The sequence below is a fragment of the Athene noctua genome, chromosome 5 (assembly GCF_965140245.1).
Source record: "Athene noctua chromosome 5, bAthNoc1.hap1.1, whole genome shotgun sequence".
NCBI classification, from domain to species: domain Eukaryota; kingdom Metazoa; phylum Chordata; class Aves; order Strigiformes; family Strigidae; genus Athene; species Athene noctua.
The window spans coordinates 43550908-43570534 of NC_134041.1; the positions used below are offsets into that span (position 1 = coordinate 43550908).

At 35.6% G+C, this 19627-nt stretch overlaps 1 protein-coding gene across 3 annotated transcripts in view; it reads right to left on the bottom strand.

Moving 5' to 3' along the window:
* VCL (vinculin) overlaps positions 1-19627 on the bottom strand; it is a 65201-nt gene that overhangs the window by 21573 nt on the left and 24001 nt on the right. For all 3 annotated transcript variants that reach the window (XM_074907213.1, XM_074907214.1, XM_074907212.1), the window contains exons 2-8: positions 19241-19311; positions 12855-13005; positions 10853-10961; positions 8383-8505; positions 7960-8120; positions 1963-2053; positions 612-759 (exon numbers count right to left, since the gene is read on the bottom strand). In XM_074907213.1, coding sequence (XP_074763314.1) covers positions 612-759; positions 1963-2053; positions 7960-8120; positions 8383-8505; positions 10853-10961; positions 12855-13005; positions 19241-19311 — 854 coding nt within the window. The remainder of the gene's footprint in view (positions 1-611; positions 760-1962; positions 2054-7959; positions 8121-8382; positions 8506-10852; positions 10962-12854; positions 13006-19240; positions 19312-19627) is intronic.

The window sequence follows — 19627 nt, forward strand, 5'->3', positions numbered from 1 at the left end:
TTACAAAGGAGTATCAAACTTCCCACTTTCTGGTAAAAGAACAAAATGGCATAGTACCTAACACCAAAACAATACAGCAAATGTAAAGAGACTCATCTGCTGCCTAAAAACAAAACCTCTTAAATTCAAAACACCATTGCGAAAGAATAACCAATTTCTAATGAAGAGGCAGAAAACTGATAAAGGGCTCTGGTTAAATGAAACTCTATGCAAGAAATGCAAATGAAGTTCAGCAGAATTTATCAGTGACTGATAAACAACTTCAACAACTACTGCTTGTGGTCTAACATCTCAAACAGCTAAAAACTAGAATACTCATATATATTACAGTCACCAGGTTTAAAATTTCATTTCTGACTAATTTGGAGGAAGGTTATGTGTTTGACATTAAACAAACTCTGAATTATTACCTGAGCAATTTTGCTCATCATGTTATGTAATTAAGATTTCACATGTTAAAACATATTACTCTTATCAGAAGAGACTGAAAGAAAAAAGGCAAAACAGAGCTACTGGCCTACTCTCTTACAGGTTAGGAATTGACAACTGCATGTTCAGAAAACCTGTTTCAATAGTACTGGAAAACTGTCCATTAAAAGTAATAGATTTACCTAGCTCGGAGGTCAGCCAGCTGATCAGTCATCTGGCCCAGCGTTTTGCATGTTCCCAGAATCTCTCTGCGTTCCTTGCCTGCACACAGTTCTCCTGCTTTTCCAGCTTCATCAAGGATCTGCCTTATTGCTTGCTCACCAGCATCCCCTAAGATGCAGAGTCAGTTAGTAAAATAAACAAGATATTCCTTGACATGTAAAATGCTAGTCTCATCATGTCCCACCACATCAACTGCACTAGGTTCAGCCGTGAAAATACATTTATCAAAAACTATGAGATATACACCAAATGTGATCATTATAATGGGATGATATTTCTGAAACAATATAGCATAACCTTAATGTTCATCATGTGCCATATTTTTCAAGTCATTTAATCATAGTTATTATAGCTTAATTTCTATTAATATTTCATTTGTAGAATCTGTAACTCAAGCTGAGAAGGAAAAGAGTAACATGGCAAGATTCATATAGCCTTAACCTCAGCCAGTTGCAAATTTGACTTGATTTTGGCTAAAGAAGATGCAAGAACAACATTCCTTTTACTTGCAACCCACCCAGATCCCATAAGTATCACACCCAGTAAATAATGATTTGCAGTTAAGTTCTACAATTATCTTCACATTTGTCCTTAGCTACTGAATTCTTCATATTTTATGTCATTAATTGTCAGTGTCAATGACAGAAGGCTTTGAAAATAACTTTCAGGTTTCTGGAATTAAATGTGGCAAGGAGAATGAGGTCATAAGTAGCATAAGCAGAAGCTCCACAGATAATTCACTTCTGACGTATATACAACTGTATTATTTTGGCTTCAATTTTGGAGGAAGTCTTTCAAAGTCCAAATGGAACAGGCCTCCATCTGGTTTTATTTGCTTTAAAGATGCATACAAAGGCAAAACCTTTACATAAGTAAAGGTGACTGTAGTTACAGTATTTATGGCAGATTTTCATGTTGAAAATTTTAGGTCAAGACAGAAAGAAAAATGCTTAAAGAGATTCTGTTTGGCAAATCTAAAGTTACACAAACTTGAAAATACAAAAGAAGGTATTTTAAGTATTAGCAACTACTGAAGTTAAATACTGTTCAATGTAGTTTATGGGGTTTTGTTTTTACTAGTGGACTGCAAAGAAAAAACATTTATGTTCTAGAGAGTATACTATTTAGGCAACTGAAAACAAGCAAAGCTTTCCAGGTCATTTAGACACAACTTGTGAATCTCTAGTATCTAAAGAAAATAATAAATACAGGCTCCTCAAGAATGATAAACTACATATGGGTTATTAATGCTTAAAGGCAATTTTGTCTTAAATAACGTAATTATTCAGACTTATTTTTTTTAAACATTACCTGGAGGTGCATTTGGATCTCTCAGCCAACCTTTTGCCTGGTTCATCTTTGAATCTATTAAGGCTAAAGCTCTTTTCATGGCTTCAGTATCCTTTACAAAAAAGAAACCACCAAAATGATTCTCAAAATCAAAGCATAAATAGTCAGCACAGCCAAAGCAGACAGAAGTTCTATAAAGCAGAGTCTACTTACAGAAACACACCCATATAAGCAGCTCAAAACTCATTTTAAAACTAGCAGGTCATAATCACTTCTTTCAAATTAAGGCAGACATTTTCATTTCACTCAAAATGCAGAAAATATGCATGCAATTTTAGTGATTTTTCTATTTCTTTATTTTCTAGCGTTTAATTTCTAAAGTCAGAGCTCTAATAAGCTTACATCTTGGCGTTAGTTCCATTTTTTTCCTTAATGTACATCAGATCACATAGAAAAGTTGTAACAATGAGATTAAACTTTTCAAAAATGAAAATTGGCCAATGAATTTTACTGCTTACTTCAGTCTACAAGGATGTACATCTACATTTTTCACCTGCTCTACTGTTTAAAGTCAAACAGCTGCTGTTTGCAGAAAAACAGACTGCCAGCTAATTCCTGGAATTCTCAAATATGGAATTTAATGTCTTAGGAGACAACCACATGTATTCCCATGTGGTTGTTTTAAACTCAGAACTCCTCTGCCAGGATCATAAGAAAAGCTGCTTCTTTGAGTATTATACTGCTATTATCCAGCACCTCTGACCTGAGAAGAAAAAAACCATCCAGTTCTCATTCCTGTGCATACACTGTTAATTGTTCATGTGTCATCTCTCCACTAGAGGCCAGAAGTTTTCTATCTTACACAAATGGAAAGACAATGAAACATGTAACTAGTACCTTAAGTAGAAAGTTGGGAAAAAGCCAAAATAGCTTTTTACCACACATCATAGAGATAATCTGAAATGCATCTAACATTCCATGGTATATAGATGATGAAAAGCAGCCTAGCTCTTGCTCTCCAACTGAATTGGACTATCCATGTCCCACTCTTATCAAGAGGAGCCTACTAGCATCAACAATCAGTACGTGGTATAGCATGTGATATCCTGACAACACTAAAGAACTGCTGTTTTTGTGGAGTTGTTCACTCTGCATGCTTAGGCTCAAAGATACATCACTGTAAACATTCTGTCATTTTTATTCATGCTTGTTGGTCTGTCAGCTATTCGTAAGGTGCTATAATTCAGCAACCGACTTTCTAAAAGGTCATGCAACAACACTGCTGAATATTTTTAAAGGTTCTTGAATCACAGCCTGAAAGAGAGCACCAAAAGGAATCATTTTCACCTGGATGATCGGTTCTCAAATCTAGAAACTGGGTCTCAGAGCTTAAGTCGGGACATGTCTGAAAAAAACTTCTACAGGGTAAGATATGCAGCCAGGGGTGGTGTGGGCACATTCTTTTAGAAATCATCTTCTCTACAGCTTGAGAATTGTGCATTTAATATATGATAAGAGACAAGTAAATAATCACTTAAGTATTCAAATGTATATAAAAACTTTCCTAGCTATGAAGGTAGGTGTTACAGTTTTCTATTGTTTTATATGTGAAGTTACTTCAGTTTGGAACTAATGGTCTACTGCAGGCCTGTCTATCCAGAAATAATCTGAAACAAAGAACTGAATTTTTTAAAAAGGCAAGAAATGTTGCTTAGTTTATTGATGAGATGATAGGTATGGGATGGCTGAGAAAAAGAAGAGTGTTGGGAAAACTGTTTTTGCCCCTCCCTTTTTACTAACACAGGCTTTTGTGTTGTCTTGGCTGCCTGCAGAATTGCAGTTTCAGCAAAATTGTATAGAAGTCTCTGAATCTAAAGTCTTGTATCAGGGGACAAAATCAAGGGTATTCTAGCTTTTACACTCATGATTTTGTAACTGCTAGCACTATCCAAGCAATAACAATCCATCTGTCCTATCATATGAAGACTATACGACTGGATTGCTCTGCAGTGTAAATCTTGCTACTCTGTGTGACTCTGCACTCACATTTGAAAAATAGTGTTCCGTTCTCCTATTTAAAAAAAAAAAAAAAATCTGGTGAAATCCTAGTGTAGCCAAAGTGTTCCAGGACAACTGCTCTCAAGACAGATTTTCCATCTTCACAGCTCAAACTGCCACAGCAAGGAATTCCTCTCAGCTTTAGCCTGATAAAGAGCTTTCACTGCAGTAAGACAAGTAATTTTTAAATAGAAAATCAGAACATATCCTTAACTAGATTTGTTGGTACTGTACGTTTGTTTCTGCCACAGGTGCGTCTGGTGTCAGACACTCTGCAAGCAACAAAGGTGTAGCAATCCTGAAATGTCTGGACTTACCCAACAATTCAGGCTATTAAGCAGAAAGAAAAAAGGAGAAATACTCAATTTAAACAAAACAAAGCAACTTGCTCAAGGGTCTTATTGCTTAAAAGTGCCGTGATATTCCTGATTTCTGAAACTGTTTAAATGCCTTGTTCCTTCCTAAAGCTCTAAACATGTTTAAAATTTTGCTCTTTGGGATTTGCCAGCATAGTATCAGTTGCAATGAAGAAAAAAAACCTACAGCTATCCTGCAAAAAAGTTTCATATAGAGCAGTTTTATCAGCAAAAATCAATTCTTTCCCTCCTCTCCCCACAGCCCCTCTGCTGACCACAAGAAATTTATTAACAAAAGCAGTACTATTACCTTTCCAGAAGAGATAAACAAGTTAATCAAGTTAAACTGCTAGGGCAACATTGTCTAAAGGGAAAAGAGCAAGTTGGCTTTTTGCAAATCAGTTCCTAAAGTAAATGAGCACTTATTCAAGATACCTTCATGCATCACTTCTGCCACTACCAAGAATATCGAGATTATTCATAGAGCAGGTGGTATTGGCACTGCGTTGAAAAGGAGCAAAATAAAACCTACACAATCTCTTGTTGAATATAAAATACAACCTCTGACTCAGTAAAGTGGTCTAATGTAGCAATATCTGCATTTCATTACCAAAGAAGGAAATGTTGAAGGAAATAGGCAAAGACAGCCTTCTGGCATAATAGATGGCTTAGTCACCACCCAGGGTTCAATCCTGCAAGATACGAGATACTCCTCAGCTTCATACAACTTTTAACTCCCTCAATTTCTGTGGAAATGGAAGATAACTGAATTGAGTATTACCTCAAGTTCATTTAAAAATAAACACTACCAAAAAAAGAAAGCTAAACTCCCCTGTAAAATTAAGTTCAAGGAAAAGAGGTACAATGCTATGAATGGGAAAAAATAAATATACCCTTCTATTTTTCCCCAAGATTTTGTCAGAGATCAGTATTTTCTCAGCATTTCGATTCTAAATCATCATACTATTTTAAAAAAAATCCACTTCTGGTGCAAGCAAAAATTATTTGCAATCCAGTAACAGTAATGCACATTTCAGAGTCTAGAAAGACCAAAATAGTTTACAAAAAAGCCTGCAACTCTGGCTCCACACACTTCTTCATTCTTCACTATCTCTAGGTAGATTTTGTAATAGTTCAATGTATTAACATCAACACAGAATAATAAACATAAAATAAATTACAACATCAACAATAGCATGTACCACACAGGTAAAAATTCAAGGCTGTGCATCCCCAAACACGCCTTACTTTGCTCTAGAAAAGCATGGGGAAAATATCTTTCCCTTGAATGCCAGGCATAAAATGCATGCAACAATAATCTCAAGTAGAATTTAAAAAAGCTCCTCCATTTCCCTCCAGAAAAATAATGAGTCAGTCGTTAGATATATACCCAAATACAGGAAAAGGTCTGTAATAGGTGGCCATTAGCAAACTAGTTCCTGCTTCTTCATCCCACTGTGTTTTTCAACGCAAATTTTTTGTCATAATTGCTTGGTTAATGCTCAGTGCTACAGTTCCAAACTGTCAGCTTATCTTAATTCAAAAAGAAAATACAATTAAGAAGTTCTTAACTCAGAACAGAGTGATACTTCGATTATACTAGTCCACACAACATATTTATGCATTACGTATAATGACCAATATTTTCCCTTTGGAAATACTGCTACTACACCGTTTTCTTAATAAAAAAACTTCTATTAATCTGCCTCAGTGGGAAGAAGAGTAAGAATTCCCTAAGGCTAAATTGCCAACTTGTTGCCACATTTTTTTTTGCCAGAAAAATTACCAAATTTGTTGTGCAAAAAAACCAACACATACTCATATTTTGCAATTAAATAAAAAAAAAATAAAGCTGAATTGAAAAAATGCATATACAGAACTGAAGTTTTAGGTGCAGACCAAAAGAATATGAACCATCTGAACTCAAGGAAGGCTGCTGGCAAAATACTACAGAATGGACAAAATTCCTGATTTAATAAAGCTTTCTGGGCATACAGAAAGCTTGCTCCTGCATGACTAGATCCTTTATTTGTTGCTACAGAGACTAGTAACATAAATTAACACAAAAGCATTCAGCAAGAATGTGCTTCAAAATCTTGGGCTAACTCTAATCAGACTCAGAAAGACAGTCTTAATGCAGTTCAGCTTTCAATTATATTCCCCTAGTGACAGCCAATTCTACATATAGCTAGACAGAGCTATTAAGATCCTTTTAAAACCTCTGTGTGTATATATACGTAAGTATAGTGTCACAGCTGGCACACAAATAAGAAGTTGCACAGCACACAGTCTGCACACAACACAAAATCCCACATGCATGCTGTTTTGGTTTTAGTACAAAGTAGAGGTGTAGGGTGTGGAAGAAAGCTTACCTTCTAAAGGTGAAAAAAAGGGTAAGAAACAGGAGAACAAAAACAAAGATGCATAAAGGAGTCATAATAAGGAAGTGATAGTGACAAAATAAATCAAAAGGCAAACTAAGGGTCAAAGTGCCAAACAATATAGGCCAAAGTGATTTTAATGCCTAGATTACATCAATGTTAGATCTTCTGCAAGATTTCATTTGTTAATAAGTCTGGCTTCAGGTCTCTATTTTCTTTAAATATATTTACAGTTACTTGTTGTTCATAGCCCTAACCCTTAAAAAAAAAAAAAAATCAATTTACTTCAAAATATCCCCACAAATTGACAGGAATTTCAGTTACAAAGCTACATTTACTCATAAGACCACAACAACACTTTTACTGTTCTGTCAGACCTGCTTTATGTCTGCTAGACATTTCAAGTATCTTCAGTAGGTATCAGTTAAGAGCACCACTAAACTCCAGGTAAGCGGTTGCAGTCACTTATACAGCTTAACACTGAGTTGTAAGGAAACAATACTGCCCATACATTAACCTCACAGACATCATACCCACCCAGAGGCTATTCAGTCTAACATATATTTCACTGAGACAAGGCAAACACTTCAAATTTACTCCCATGTCCAGACTAAAAATGGAGCAGGGGGACAAGGGAGAGAGGTGTTCAAGGAGGGTTCCCCAAAAATTGACTAAAATTTGCACAAGAAATATGACAGCAGCATATCTTTTCTAGTAGCATCTAGGAGAAAAGTCTCACCTACAAATGCCTACCTACAAGACCACTTTAATGTATAGAACAATAACTTTTATACCTAACTTCCCTCTGTCAAATATGATATGTAGGGTAGCTATATATATATTTATTATATATATATATATATATATATAAATAAAAGAAAAATCCTTCTCTGACAGCAATACACTATATTCCATGATCTCCTAATCATGCCAGAACTAAACTTTGAACAAATCTAAGTCTTCTGTTTGACCATCCAGGTGCAACCACTAAGCCAACTTCAAATGCCACACTTAAAACTCATTGAGAGTGAGCTAATTTTGAAAGATACATTAATATCTCTGAAGATGTTCTTCAATATTGAAGAGATCACATGATGTGATTACATAGTGTTACAAAACTGATGCACAAACACACATTTCAGTCTCAAAACACAAGTTAATAAGTGTATAACATAGTAGATAAAAATTAGATTTCTATATACAAATGTAGGTGTGAAACGTACCTTGCTTGCCCAGGCATCTTCATCCCAGGAAGTGAGTTGTAATACACGGATTATTTCATTTATCTCGGCACTCATTTTCTCTACTGTGAAATTGCGATTTTTCAAAGCCTCTTCTATTCCCTGGCTTTTAGAATTTTTCGTGGTTACAAAAATCTTCATAGCTATGAGAATACCACAGATTAGAAAATGGTACATGCAAAATATGATCAATGCTTAAGGTAATCTCCTACTGCATTTATATGGAGGTAATACATTTTCTTTTGTATGGACCAAAAAGATTGTAGTTTTACTACAAGTAGCAGAGTTATTTTCAATGAGTACAGGAGCAATGTCATGAGTGGCTTTTTAATAAACATAAAACATTGGAAATCCCCTTCAAAATAGACAATTCAGAGTGATATTAAAAGTTAAAGCCAAAAATACCTGAAATAAGTACTGGTAATAGCTCCTTCACAGTATTCATGGAGTTTACCAGCATAACTCTATGTTCCTGATGAGTTAATTCCTGTTGTCTCTCATCAATCATTTTGGCCATCTTTGTCATTCCTAAAGATTCAAGTAATTAAACATAGTCATAAATAAACGTAATACTAAGTCTAATTTGCAACAGTTGAGCTTTCTAAATAAGAACAAAGTATAATGAATTATGACAATTATTCTGAAGTTTAAAACAATGTTTGAATTAGCAGCTGTTACTTAAAACACATTCCAGATGCTTCAAAGAAGCCACTGATTCAAAACAGCCACTAAGCAAAGCAGAATGGACTCTTCAAAATTCTTGATTTAAAGCCCCAACAGTAAAAAAATAGGAAAATACCTCAAATGACTGCTTTGGGACATGAAGTCACATCATGAACTCTGGAAGCTAATTCACAGGGTTTTTTTTTCCTTTTCTGTTAAGACTTAATCAAAGCCTTAAGTGTGAATGGCAGAAAAAACAAAACATCAGGGGTTTGTTTGTTTGCCTTGAGGTTCTACCAGAGTTCAAAAATTGTATTTATTTATACTTCAGTTCTGCTAGAAATGTTTCACTGTTCTAGAAGGGTGGAAAGAATTAAATTTAGTCTAGAGCAAATCTATTTTCAGTAGCTAAAACTTGTGAGGTTTAGCAGATAGCACACATGAAAACTTCAGAGCTTCATAAAAGTTTAAGCTGATTTAAATTGGTACTATTGTGATCCTACTCTCTCTCCTACAGGAGATAAAACTAGAAGAAAGCTCTATACTCTCTGGCTGAATTACTTTTCTGCTGGCTCGCATCTTAATATAACAAAAAGGTTAAATGAGCTTTAATGACAATACTGAGAAGTAGTAGAATCCTCACACTGACAGCATAGAGGAGTAAATTGTGCAGAACCACTTTTTCTTTCAAATACAAAAGCCTAAATAGATGTTCACGTTCTCCTCTCTACTTCCAACATAAAACCTATAAGCACTTTGTTGATTTTAAGTGTACATACTCATATTCCTGTTATTTATATAGTGCTTACATTAAGTTTAGATGCCCGTTGATACAGCTGAAGGGAACAAGGACCAGAGGCATATAAAGTTTTGTGGGCCTGGGCATTTACCTTGGAGGAAGACAGTCCTTCTAGAGCATTCCAGAAGCACAAGATTAGCTATTTATTCAGAACACCATGAGTTTAGAGAAGATTATTTCAATAAAGTACAAGCCTACATCTCATTCTAAAAAATTGTGACTGAGCCAAACAGAGTAAACTGAAGTTTGGGGAAACTTCCATTTTAAAGACATGGAAGACAATGACCACAGAGAAACTGAAATTGTATATACCAAGTCAAAGAACAAGTTTCACAGAAAGAGAAGATTGCCCTTTCTGCTTCACCTTTTCCTGTTCAAAACGAGGCAAAATCTATTTAGTTGAAGGTAACTTCTCAGAGGACATAAAAAAAGTTCAGAGAACACTATACCTTCACATGAAACTTAAGTTTTTCACATCCAGAAACAAGTACACACGTTAAAAAAACCCAAGATAATCTACAAACGTGCTCTGTGACATGACAACTGCTAGTCATTTCATTTATGAGCTAGTTATTCTTACTCTACATATGTATTCTTATTTATATATAAAGTACTAACTGGACTCCTGCTCTGTTTATATAAGCATTCCTTTGTTCAGTGTAACTTCAATTCCAACATCTTCCTATATTACCACCACAACATCTAGATCTTATAGAACGTTTTTGTTAAATACCTAAACAACTTTATGACTGTTGAAACTAAAGCATTAGAGTAGTAGATGACAGAGATTAATGACAGTTTTCCACTATAGCATCCCAGTGTTTCACTTACCAATCACTTACTTCCACCAGTGAAAGTGTGAGTTAACACAGCAAAGTAACAAGTAGTGAAGGAGCATCAAATAACAAACAAAAATAATTTCTGTAACAGATGGACTTTTGTATTATACTGCAAGACAGCTACTTCTCCAACCTCATTAAGATGCTAATATATGATATGTAGCTTATACTATTCCAGGAAATTCCTACTAGGCCTAACCATCTCAGTTAGTACAGACATTTTACCAGCTTAATGGACTTCATAGCTGTGAGTGCTTAATTACACAGCTTTTCCAGGGTTTTTGTATTACTAGCACATGCTTTACTTCCCTCACATAATATAGTGTAGGAAAAGTACAGTACATATCATCTACCAACATCTTGACTCTTCTACGTTCTTACAAGAGAATGTGAACTAGAAAAGCATCATCATTGGCGCTCTAGTTTGAAACTGTTTCCAACAGACACTTTCAAAGCAACTGCTTTATCATTGTCCAAACACTCAAAACTTGGGTGAAGAAGGTGCTGGAGTGAAAAAGAGGTAGTGGAAAAGACTATACTTAGTATGTTTATGATATGCTGTAGCAAATCAAACCTGGCCCTAGATTCTTTGTGTATGTCACCAAATCCTCCATAGTCTCTACTACTTCCGCCACAGTCAGATATTCCAATATTCCTTTGCAGACACGGATGATTTTACGGACCTAAAAAAGGAACATTCCATCATTTATTAGCTGAAGCTAAGTTACACTTGAATTAGAAATGCAAGCCTATTATTAGAATAGAACAGGTATAGCATTTGCTAATATGATGTGTGGGCAAACACAAAGGTTACTGATTATGTTACCTACAATGCCATTACTCACAAGTGCTGTATTGACAAAGACAATATTTAATCAGCATATCACTACTCAGAAATGCAAAATCCTACTTCCAGTGTTTTCATTTTGTTTGATAAATGAAGGATAGCATTAAGAAAACAGGTTATGAGGAAGTGCATTTAAGTATGCTGGCATGCTTGAAGTTTTTAATTGCAATTTCAGCAATTAAAAAATATTTAACTTAAATCACAAAGCACAACTACATAAAGCAGACTCCAAACTTTCCGGGGAACTATTATTTACCATACAGCTTTACATATGGATAAAGCATTATCCAGCACTCCGGTGGGAAAGGTTGATCCAACATGTTAAGCTTTACAGAAAAAATCTGTGAAGACTGTACTTTATTTACCTCTGGACATCTGCCTCAGCCTAACTTTTTCAGTTCATACTTGATTCCAAAACATTCTCTGTCAGTTAATCTTCTACCCTCCTGAGCCACATTATTTCCGACAACACCACATACAATTCTCATTGAAGAATGAGCTAATTAACATTTAATTCCTAACAATTATATGCAGTGTTCAGTGCCTAGAACAGATCATAGTTTCCTCTGTTATTTCAGTTTTGTCCCAATGTTAGTTTATCTTGAAACATAGTAGGATAGAGACATGCCAACTTTGTATTTGTGAAAAGTCAATTATTCCAGACTAATATTCTTCTTCTGGTTAACATGCAGTCATCAGACTAGTTCAATGAAGCATTAAGTCTGCAAAAGTCAACTAATTTCCTAAACACTGGAAGCAGGGAGATTAAAAGCTATTCACTTCCTTGCAATTCTGTCCTATAACACTTGTAGTACCTATTAAAAACTACTTAAAATAATGAGTAATCAGAAGTGCCATGGAGAAATCCCATAGCATTCTCTTCATTTCAGAGAAACATGCTAACAGTACTGTGAGCTGATTAAATGAGACAAGGATGCCATATTAGACTACTCAGAACAGCAGCAAGAGCAACACAGTTTCATAGATTAACAGACTGTTGCAGATGTAAGATTTGGAATTAACATCAGCATTTCCTCACAGTAGCATGATATTTTCTATTTAGAAATAAGAAAGACTCCCAGAAAGAGGATCACAAAAGCAAGATTTCTAACAAAGAAACATTTTCAAGTGTAAGACACTCAAAACCCCTTTTTAAGTTTTCTTGCAACTCCGGCTTTTTTGTCCATCTTTAGATGGACAAACAGCATCTCTGAACCACTTTTTGCCTTGTGCAGCAGCCAAAATGTAGCACTGTTAGATCTATCAGAACTCATCTTCTAGCTGACCATCCAGACAGTCCAAATTTGTATTACCTTCCATGCCCCAAGGACAATTAAGTTGCTAGGGCTAATGAGTCAGACAGACCTGTTAGGAAGTGGCCTACAGCTTTTCAGTGAAGGGGTACAGAGAATACAAGGATCAGTAATGGGTATGGTGAAGGGAACACAGGAAGATGTAAGACAGGGATGATGGGATCTGGACTTTTTGAGGAATAATCGCAGGCAATGCCTAAACATTATGTCATACAAAGATGCTTGTAACAAAACAGAGCAACAAGCCTAAGCTCCTTCTGACAGAAAGGAATGCAAAATATCTTTCAGTCAAGGTAAAATGATCAAAACCCCATTCATCTGCTCAACAGTTTAGAATACCTAATTCAGTTCAGTGGGTATTTGAATTAATCATACTACTGTGCAGATACCTATGTCAGTCATGTTGGGATTCCTACCTCTGCTTCATCAAATGTCAGGAGTAAGTCTGATGTTCCAGAAAGGATGCCTCTTGATCCATCAATTAGATAGTCACGAGCTGGTACTGAATAAGGATCTGCTTGCAGCATCTGGGCTGCTCGAACAAGTTTGGTGCAGGCATTCTCCACTCTGTGGAAGGTCATCAGACAAAACTTGCCGATTAGTTTCTGTCTATATGACAACAGACTTGAGAAAACATTGGATTTGTTTTAAACTTTACTACTTAAAGCACTGCAAGCAAACTGATCATTCTAAACCTTTATAGTTTAAAAAGTAGAGTATTTCTTGTATTTATTTTAACAAGAAACTGTACAACACATTTTCAGAAGTCATGCAATCTTCCAGCGTAGGCAACGTTTGAAGTAGTCAGTACAGTCAATACAATGTCATTAAGGAAAGGCCCCAACATGGCAAAACACCTTTCATTCTTAATGACAAGGGCAGGGGACAAAACAATTATTCTTTTAGGACTCTACAGTCAAAGCAGTTGTTGAACTTTATCAGCCTTGTATTTGCATTGTCATTCAAGAACCAATTGCTATTAATAAATATTAAATGATAGATACACATTAAGACAAAAGAACATAGTATTAAGAAAACCAAGACACTGGGCCCTGCTCATTGAAGCTGTAGTCCAGTTCTTCAGGGTGTTAACACAACACAAACAGCATTTTAAATAGCCACAGGATTCAGTGATATGGTATGAATTTCAAATGCTGCTTGCAATTCCAGACTTAAAGAAATGAGGTTTTGCAAGATATTATAGTGTGTAATTACAGTAACACAGAAGGTACTACAATAAGCAAATGAACTCTGAAATTAGGTTCCATCAAGCCATTTAACAATCAACTTTCAAATATTAAGAACTGGAACACTGAAAAGCTTTAGGGTTTATTCTGTTGTAATTACTTCATGACAGCTTAGAGAAACACAAAATTCAGACTTCACTTCTGTGTCAGCTGTCCTACTCGCAACTGTAGTTACTGACTACACTTACTTTGACTTTCCTCCATTCTCTCCCATTTCTTTGACAGAAATGTAAGTGTAGTCTAAAACATAGACTCTATGCATGTGAATGCCATGTGCTCATTCAAGTTACAGGAGGTTCCAACAAACATTAAATTAAACCCTTTTACTACAATAATACTACATTTTATCACAACTTTTTTGTTCCTGTCATATAGCCTATTTTTTACTGATCACCTGAACATACTCTTTTATACTTTCAGTTAAGTACTATTGGAAAGTTACAGTTATGCCATTTTCTCCCCTATGTTCCTTGTTAACACAAATGGCAGAACTTAATGGTTACATCCAAATTTAACTGTAAAAGAAATAAAGACACTCATTACAGGAAAACATACTCTTTTCAGAAAGTAAAGTTTTCACCTAATGGCTCCCTAGGGTAGACTGAATTAGGCCCGCTGACCCTATCATAACCCGCTCTTTAGTGAGACATCTACTCAGGACATCAGACAGTGGTAACTCATAACCGAGTAAGAAATACAGGAGGACTTCAAGGCAGAAAGTGAGAATGGTCTGCTCATTACTATGCTATGTACTTAGTTGTATTATCAAAGTCAACTGACTTCAATAAATTAGATTTCCACGCTTGCTTCTCAAATTTATTCCTTTCAACTCTGCCAAGAAAGGAATTAACAAATCACCTATTCAGTCAGTTCAGAGCTATAGGCTCAGAAATACTTAATTTCCTACAGTTCAATTTCATGGTCATCTGTTTATTGCTAGTAATTATCTCAAGACTGGCTTTTTCATTTGTAAAGAAAGGAAATAACATAGATGTGTATTACCCCAGAAGTCACCATAAGTAACAAAAATGTTTCTAACGATTCAAAGTTTTCTTTTACAGTTTTTAGAGTTGAACCTCCAAAAGGTAAAGTTGCATTTTAATTCTACAAAGTCTATTTTGTATAAACTTCTCAACGCATTTGGAAGACTTCAGGAGTGTGCACTATGTGCAAGAAAGCAGAGTGGTGTTTAAGAATCAGACACCCTACATCCCCTGCTAGGAAACAAAATATTAGAATACAAGGAAAAAAAGTAATTCAATTAATTTAAAAAGCAAAACAAAGCAAAAAACCAAACACTAAAAATATTTACTGAAACAAACCACTTATTCTATCACAAGAATCAAAAGTTTTGAATAGAAGTACATTGCCATGGTGAATTTTCTAATCCCTGTATGATATCACAACCTAAAAAAACCCCAGCTTTATAAAAAAAATTATATTTATTTTTGAGGCATGATTACAATAAAGCTATGTTAACACCAGCCAAATTCTTTCTGGAAAAGACACAGGTCATGACATTTCAAACCATACTACTTATGGTAGTCAACCAGCTTTGTTTCTGTTAGTGTTCCTTACAAAACATGTGAGGAAAAAGTTTAGTTTATGCTAAACTACCATTTTAGGTTTTACCTTTTAGGATTGACCTCTGCTTTTCCCAGAAATGGTTGCCCAAAAATGCCAGACAATGTCTCTGATGTTTGAATAATGCTCTTTTCAATTCCTAATCACTTAAGTTATAGTGAGCACATCCATTACAGTTTAGATTACTTGCAGTTCCAGCAATAGAAATTAAAAAGCAAATATTTTACATACTAACTTATTAATACAGTTACCAGCAATGCAGCTCCAGCTTGGCAACCAAAATAATGTTAATATAGAATAACGTTACTGCTTGATTTATCAAATGAGTTTGTGTGTGCAAATTAAATGCAGACAAATTTTTATTCTCAGTGTAAACAAATCAGGTGTCACCCTATTCATTGCCTAGAGATTACAGTTCTTTCCTTCTTTACAAGAGAAGTATAGCAAGTAATATGAACACATTGCAAAACATCTGATGTAAATTACATGCATTAATCATACTCCCTAGTGATTAAGACAATGAAGATAAAGAACACAGCATTTTTAACTCTAGGTCAATAGTTCCAATGTGGTTTATGTCAGTAGCAAGCAAAGGGATGCATGATAGTTTCTCAGCAGCCAACAAACTATTTTGCTGCACAACCACACTCCTACTGAAAAACTTTACAGATTACCATTATATATATTCATTAAGAACCCTCAGTGCCAGTCTCAGGCAAACCAAAACCCAAGTCTTTGAAAAGAATAAGTAGATGTTCTCTCTCATCCTCCAAGTATGGTTCCTTCAAGACTAGTGGTGCTTTTGAATGGACAAAACAAGCACAAGGAATGCCGTGCTAGCACATGCACATTGCTCCTTACCCCATCATCCATGCACCAGTACAAGTTCTGCCAGAGCACTCCCTTAAAGAGGAATGCCAATTCCTAAACTAACACTTCAGAAACAAAAAAGGTTTGGGATTTTTTTTTTTCCTTTTCCTCTCAGGAAAGAAAAAGACAACCCTCATCTCTCACTTCCAGCATCCAAATCCTGCCCTTCAAGGCAGGAAAAGGTAAGGCTCCCTTGGCAGCTCACCTGTGACTGTCACTTGTCTCTACAACACAAAGATATCAGTGACAATACACTCCACAGTGTTAACAAGGAACTGTTAATATGTACTAGTTCATTTTGATATAAACTCCAGATTAACAAAAACAACAAATGCAATAGGTTATCATTCATAAAGGCCACTGAACATTCCTAGCTCACATTACTGCATCTAGGATAGTAATACTGTGTAAAGTAGGTTTGATTACTATGACAGTTTTGTTTCCCATTTTTCATTATATCACAATTCAAGCACTCATGAATTGCTGCAGAAAGTTCTTGGACCCAGCATAAAGTGGTACTATTCATAAGTGCTTGTATCACATTGCTACAGTAATTTAACTATTTAAGTCTCCACAATCTGCTAAATGTTGATCAAAGGCTGATTACAGAATAACAATCAACAAAATCTCTTATCCTTAATCCCTTAGTTGTCCAGGTGAACAATTAGCTAATTAACTAGAAACTTTATACCTCCTAAAAAATGAATACAATCAAAATTACATGTTTGTATACAACTCATCAAGAAGTAAGAAAAAAGTTTAGGCTCATTTCAATACATAAACACTCCCCTCAAAAAAAAATCAGACCCCTCTACACTCAAACAAGATCACACACCAGGAACACAGCATAATAAACTCTGTAATGGATTGTATCAAAGGCCCATTTAGCTCAGCATCCTGTCTCCAAAAGTAGCTGCAAGTAGATGCCTAATGAAGGTTAAGAACAGGATAAGCATTTATCAAGCTTCCTCTGGACACTCTCCCATCCTCTATTTTAAGTTCTTGGGATTTCCTGCAGTTTGTCTATTTGATAACCCACAATGGATTCCTCTAAGTACTTATCTATTAACCTCCAAACCTACATAAAAAATTTTAACAGTACATGACTTGTTGTATGAAAAGGCGCTCTCTATTCTTGGTTTATAAACTACTAGCTTAAAGCAATGCCCCCACCAAGCTGTTGCACAGAAAGAAAAGAACAAGTTTCTATCTTCTCCATGCAACTCATACTCCCTTAGACATTTGTCAGGGCCTCAATCCCCTCTATCACTTACCCCAGGCTGAAAAGATCCAGCCTACTTACCTTTGCTTTATAGAGAAGCAATGCCATACCTTTGTTCTAAGTCCTTCTATGAGCTTTTCCAGTTCTAATACAGCCTTTCTAAGGGACCAAGGTGTGAGAGGAAAAATATAAAATGACATTTTGGTCTCTTATTCTTTGCTGATAAACCTAACATTTGGTTTAATTTTGACCACTACTGAGCACATGATGGATGTTCTCACCAATCTATCACAGCTCCAAGAACTTGCTCACTGTTGGTAACTGTAAATTCAGAGTCAGTCATCCTATCCAACACTAGACCTGCTGCTCTCCCACAAGTACGTTTTAGTACTTCTAAAATAACATCATCCACACTTAATATCAAGTCACTCAGTTTAATAAGGTCCAGCTGTAATTTCTCAGAGTCATCCACTAATTTCACTACCCTGTGTAAGATAGGTCATCAGCAAGTACTTATGCCTCACAGTTCATCCTGGTTTCTAGCACACTTGTAAACACGGTGAAAGCACAATCCCAGCAGAGATCTCTACAGCCCTACTGATTACATTGCCACCAGGGTTAATCATGTAATTTTTCCTTTCACTTGCAATTTTCTCTTTTCCATACAAGAACTTTTCTTATTACACTGTGGCTACTTAATTTTCCTAAAAGCTTTGCCAAAAAGCTCAGAAATCAGTGTATACTTGGATTACCCAGAATATCACTTGGATTACCCTTATCCCTGTTTGTGATATTTCTAAAAACACCAACAGATTTATAAGGCAGAATTTATCTCCACAAGAACACTGTCAATTCACCCAAAGCAAATCATATGTATTTGTGATCTGTTAATTCTATTCTCTAGTGTAGAATTTCTAGCCATTTGATCCAAAGGTATGTCAGACCTATAGACCTCCTTTCCCAAGATTCCCCTAGAAAGTTTCTCAGGCAGTAGCATCACCTTGATTGACATCCTAGATGGTCACAAGTGAAAGACTGTACTTCGCCAATAATTCAGTTGTTTCATTCTTGAACTCTTACGCTAATACCACCTGATTCTAGGCTTTTTTTATTATTCATTTTGTCAACCTACAGTGCAAACTAAATCCTTTTTCACTGCCTAACATAAATTTTCTCTTTAGACATCATCTCTGTTATCTATTTTAGTATTTTCTTAGTTGCCTTAAGACTTTCTTGTTTTGACTATCTTCCTGTTTGGGAATACAGTAAAATATTCAGTCATTCTATATACATTGGACATCACTAATTACATTCAGTAGTTTGCAGGGCAAAGACACTCAGTGAAAGTTTGTCAGTTGGCAGTAAGAAGTTTGGCAATTCCACAACAAGAAGTGATGTATGATTTTTAAGACTTAAGGCAGCAGAAGAAAGTCAGTTGTCCTTGACACTGAGCCATGGAATTAAGGGTATCAGTCACTGTTCTTCACATGTCTTAGATTTTCAGGCAGCTGTATCATGCACCAGCTGCCTACACTAACAAATTCACACTCTTCCACCAACAAAATTAATAGAAAAGATTGAGAACACCACATTATCTCTAACACTGTTAGGCAAAACTACAACAGCACATAGATAAGTATCCCTGTGACTCCGATTATTTTTCATTTTTACATATGTACCCGCATATACAGAATGTAACAGAAAAAGTCACTGCTGGCAGAAAGGTCGTTCCTAACAAAGGTCAGCCTCAAGACCGCAAAGAGCTAACCAAACATAAGTGAATTTTCTAATCTCTGCAGCAGAACTAAGTGACAATAATCTAGCATTGGAACAGGTTCCTTGTACCTACAGTAGAAGATTTTTAATAAAATGAGTTTACTTGATAAATGCTGGTGGCATATCCCTTTTCAAGATCTGGTCTTCTGTTGTCTGCACGGTCTCTTTTCCAACCTGCAGGAGAAAGATGTCATACTTAAGATTCAGAATTTCACTGCAAAGCCTAGAAAAAAAAACAAAATAGCAACAAAAAACTGATTTGTACTAATGACAATTTCTTTCACTAGGTTTGCTGGTACTTTATTTTTGAGATTAATATACTGTGGTTAGCCTAATGCTTATATCATGCGCTGTTTCTGGCCAACACCTCTACTAAATTAACCAGTGTGGGACACAGACTTTTTCCTCTTCCCACTCTCCCTAGAAACAATACTGTTTGCTGCACGTAGTTGTGAAAACTTAATCACCATGAACTCTGTAGGCTTCCCTC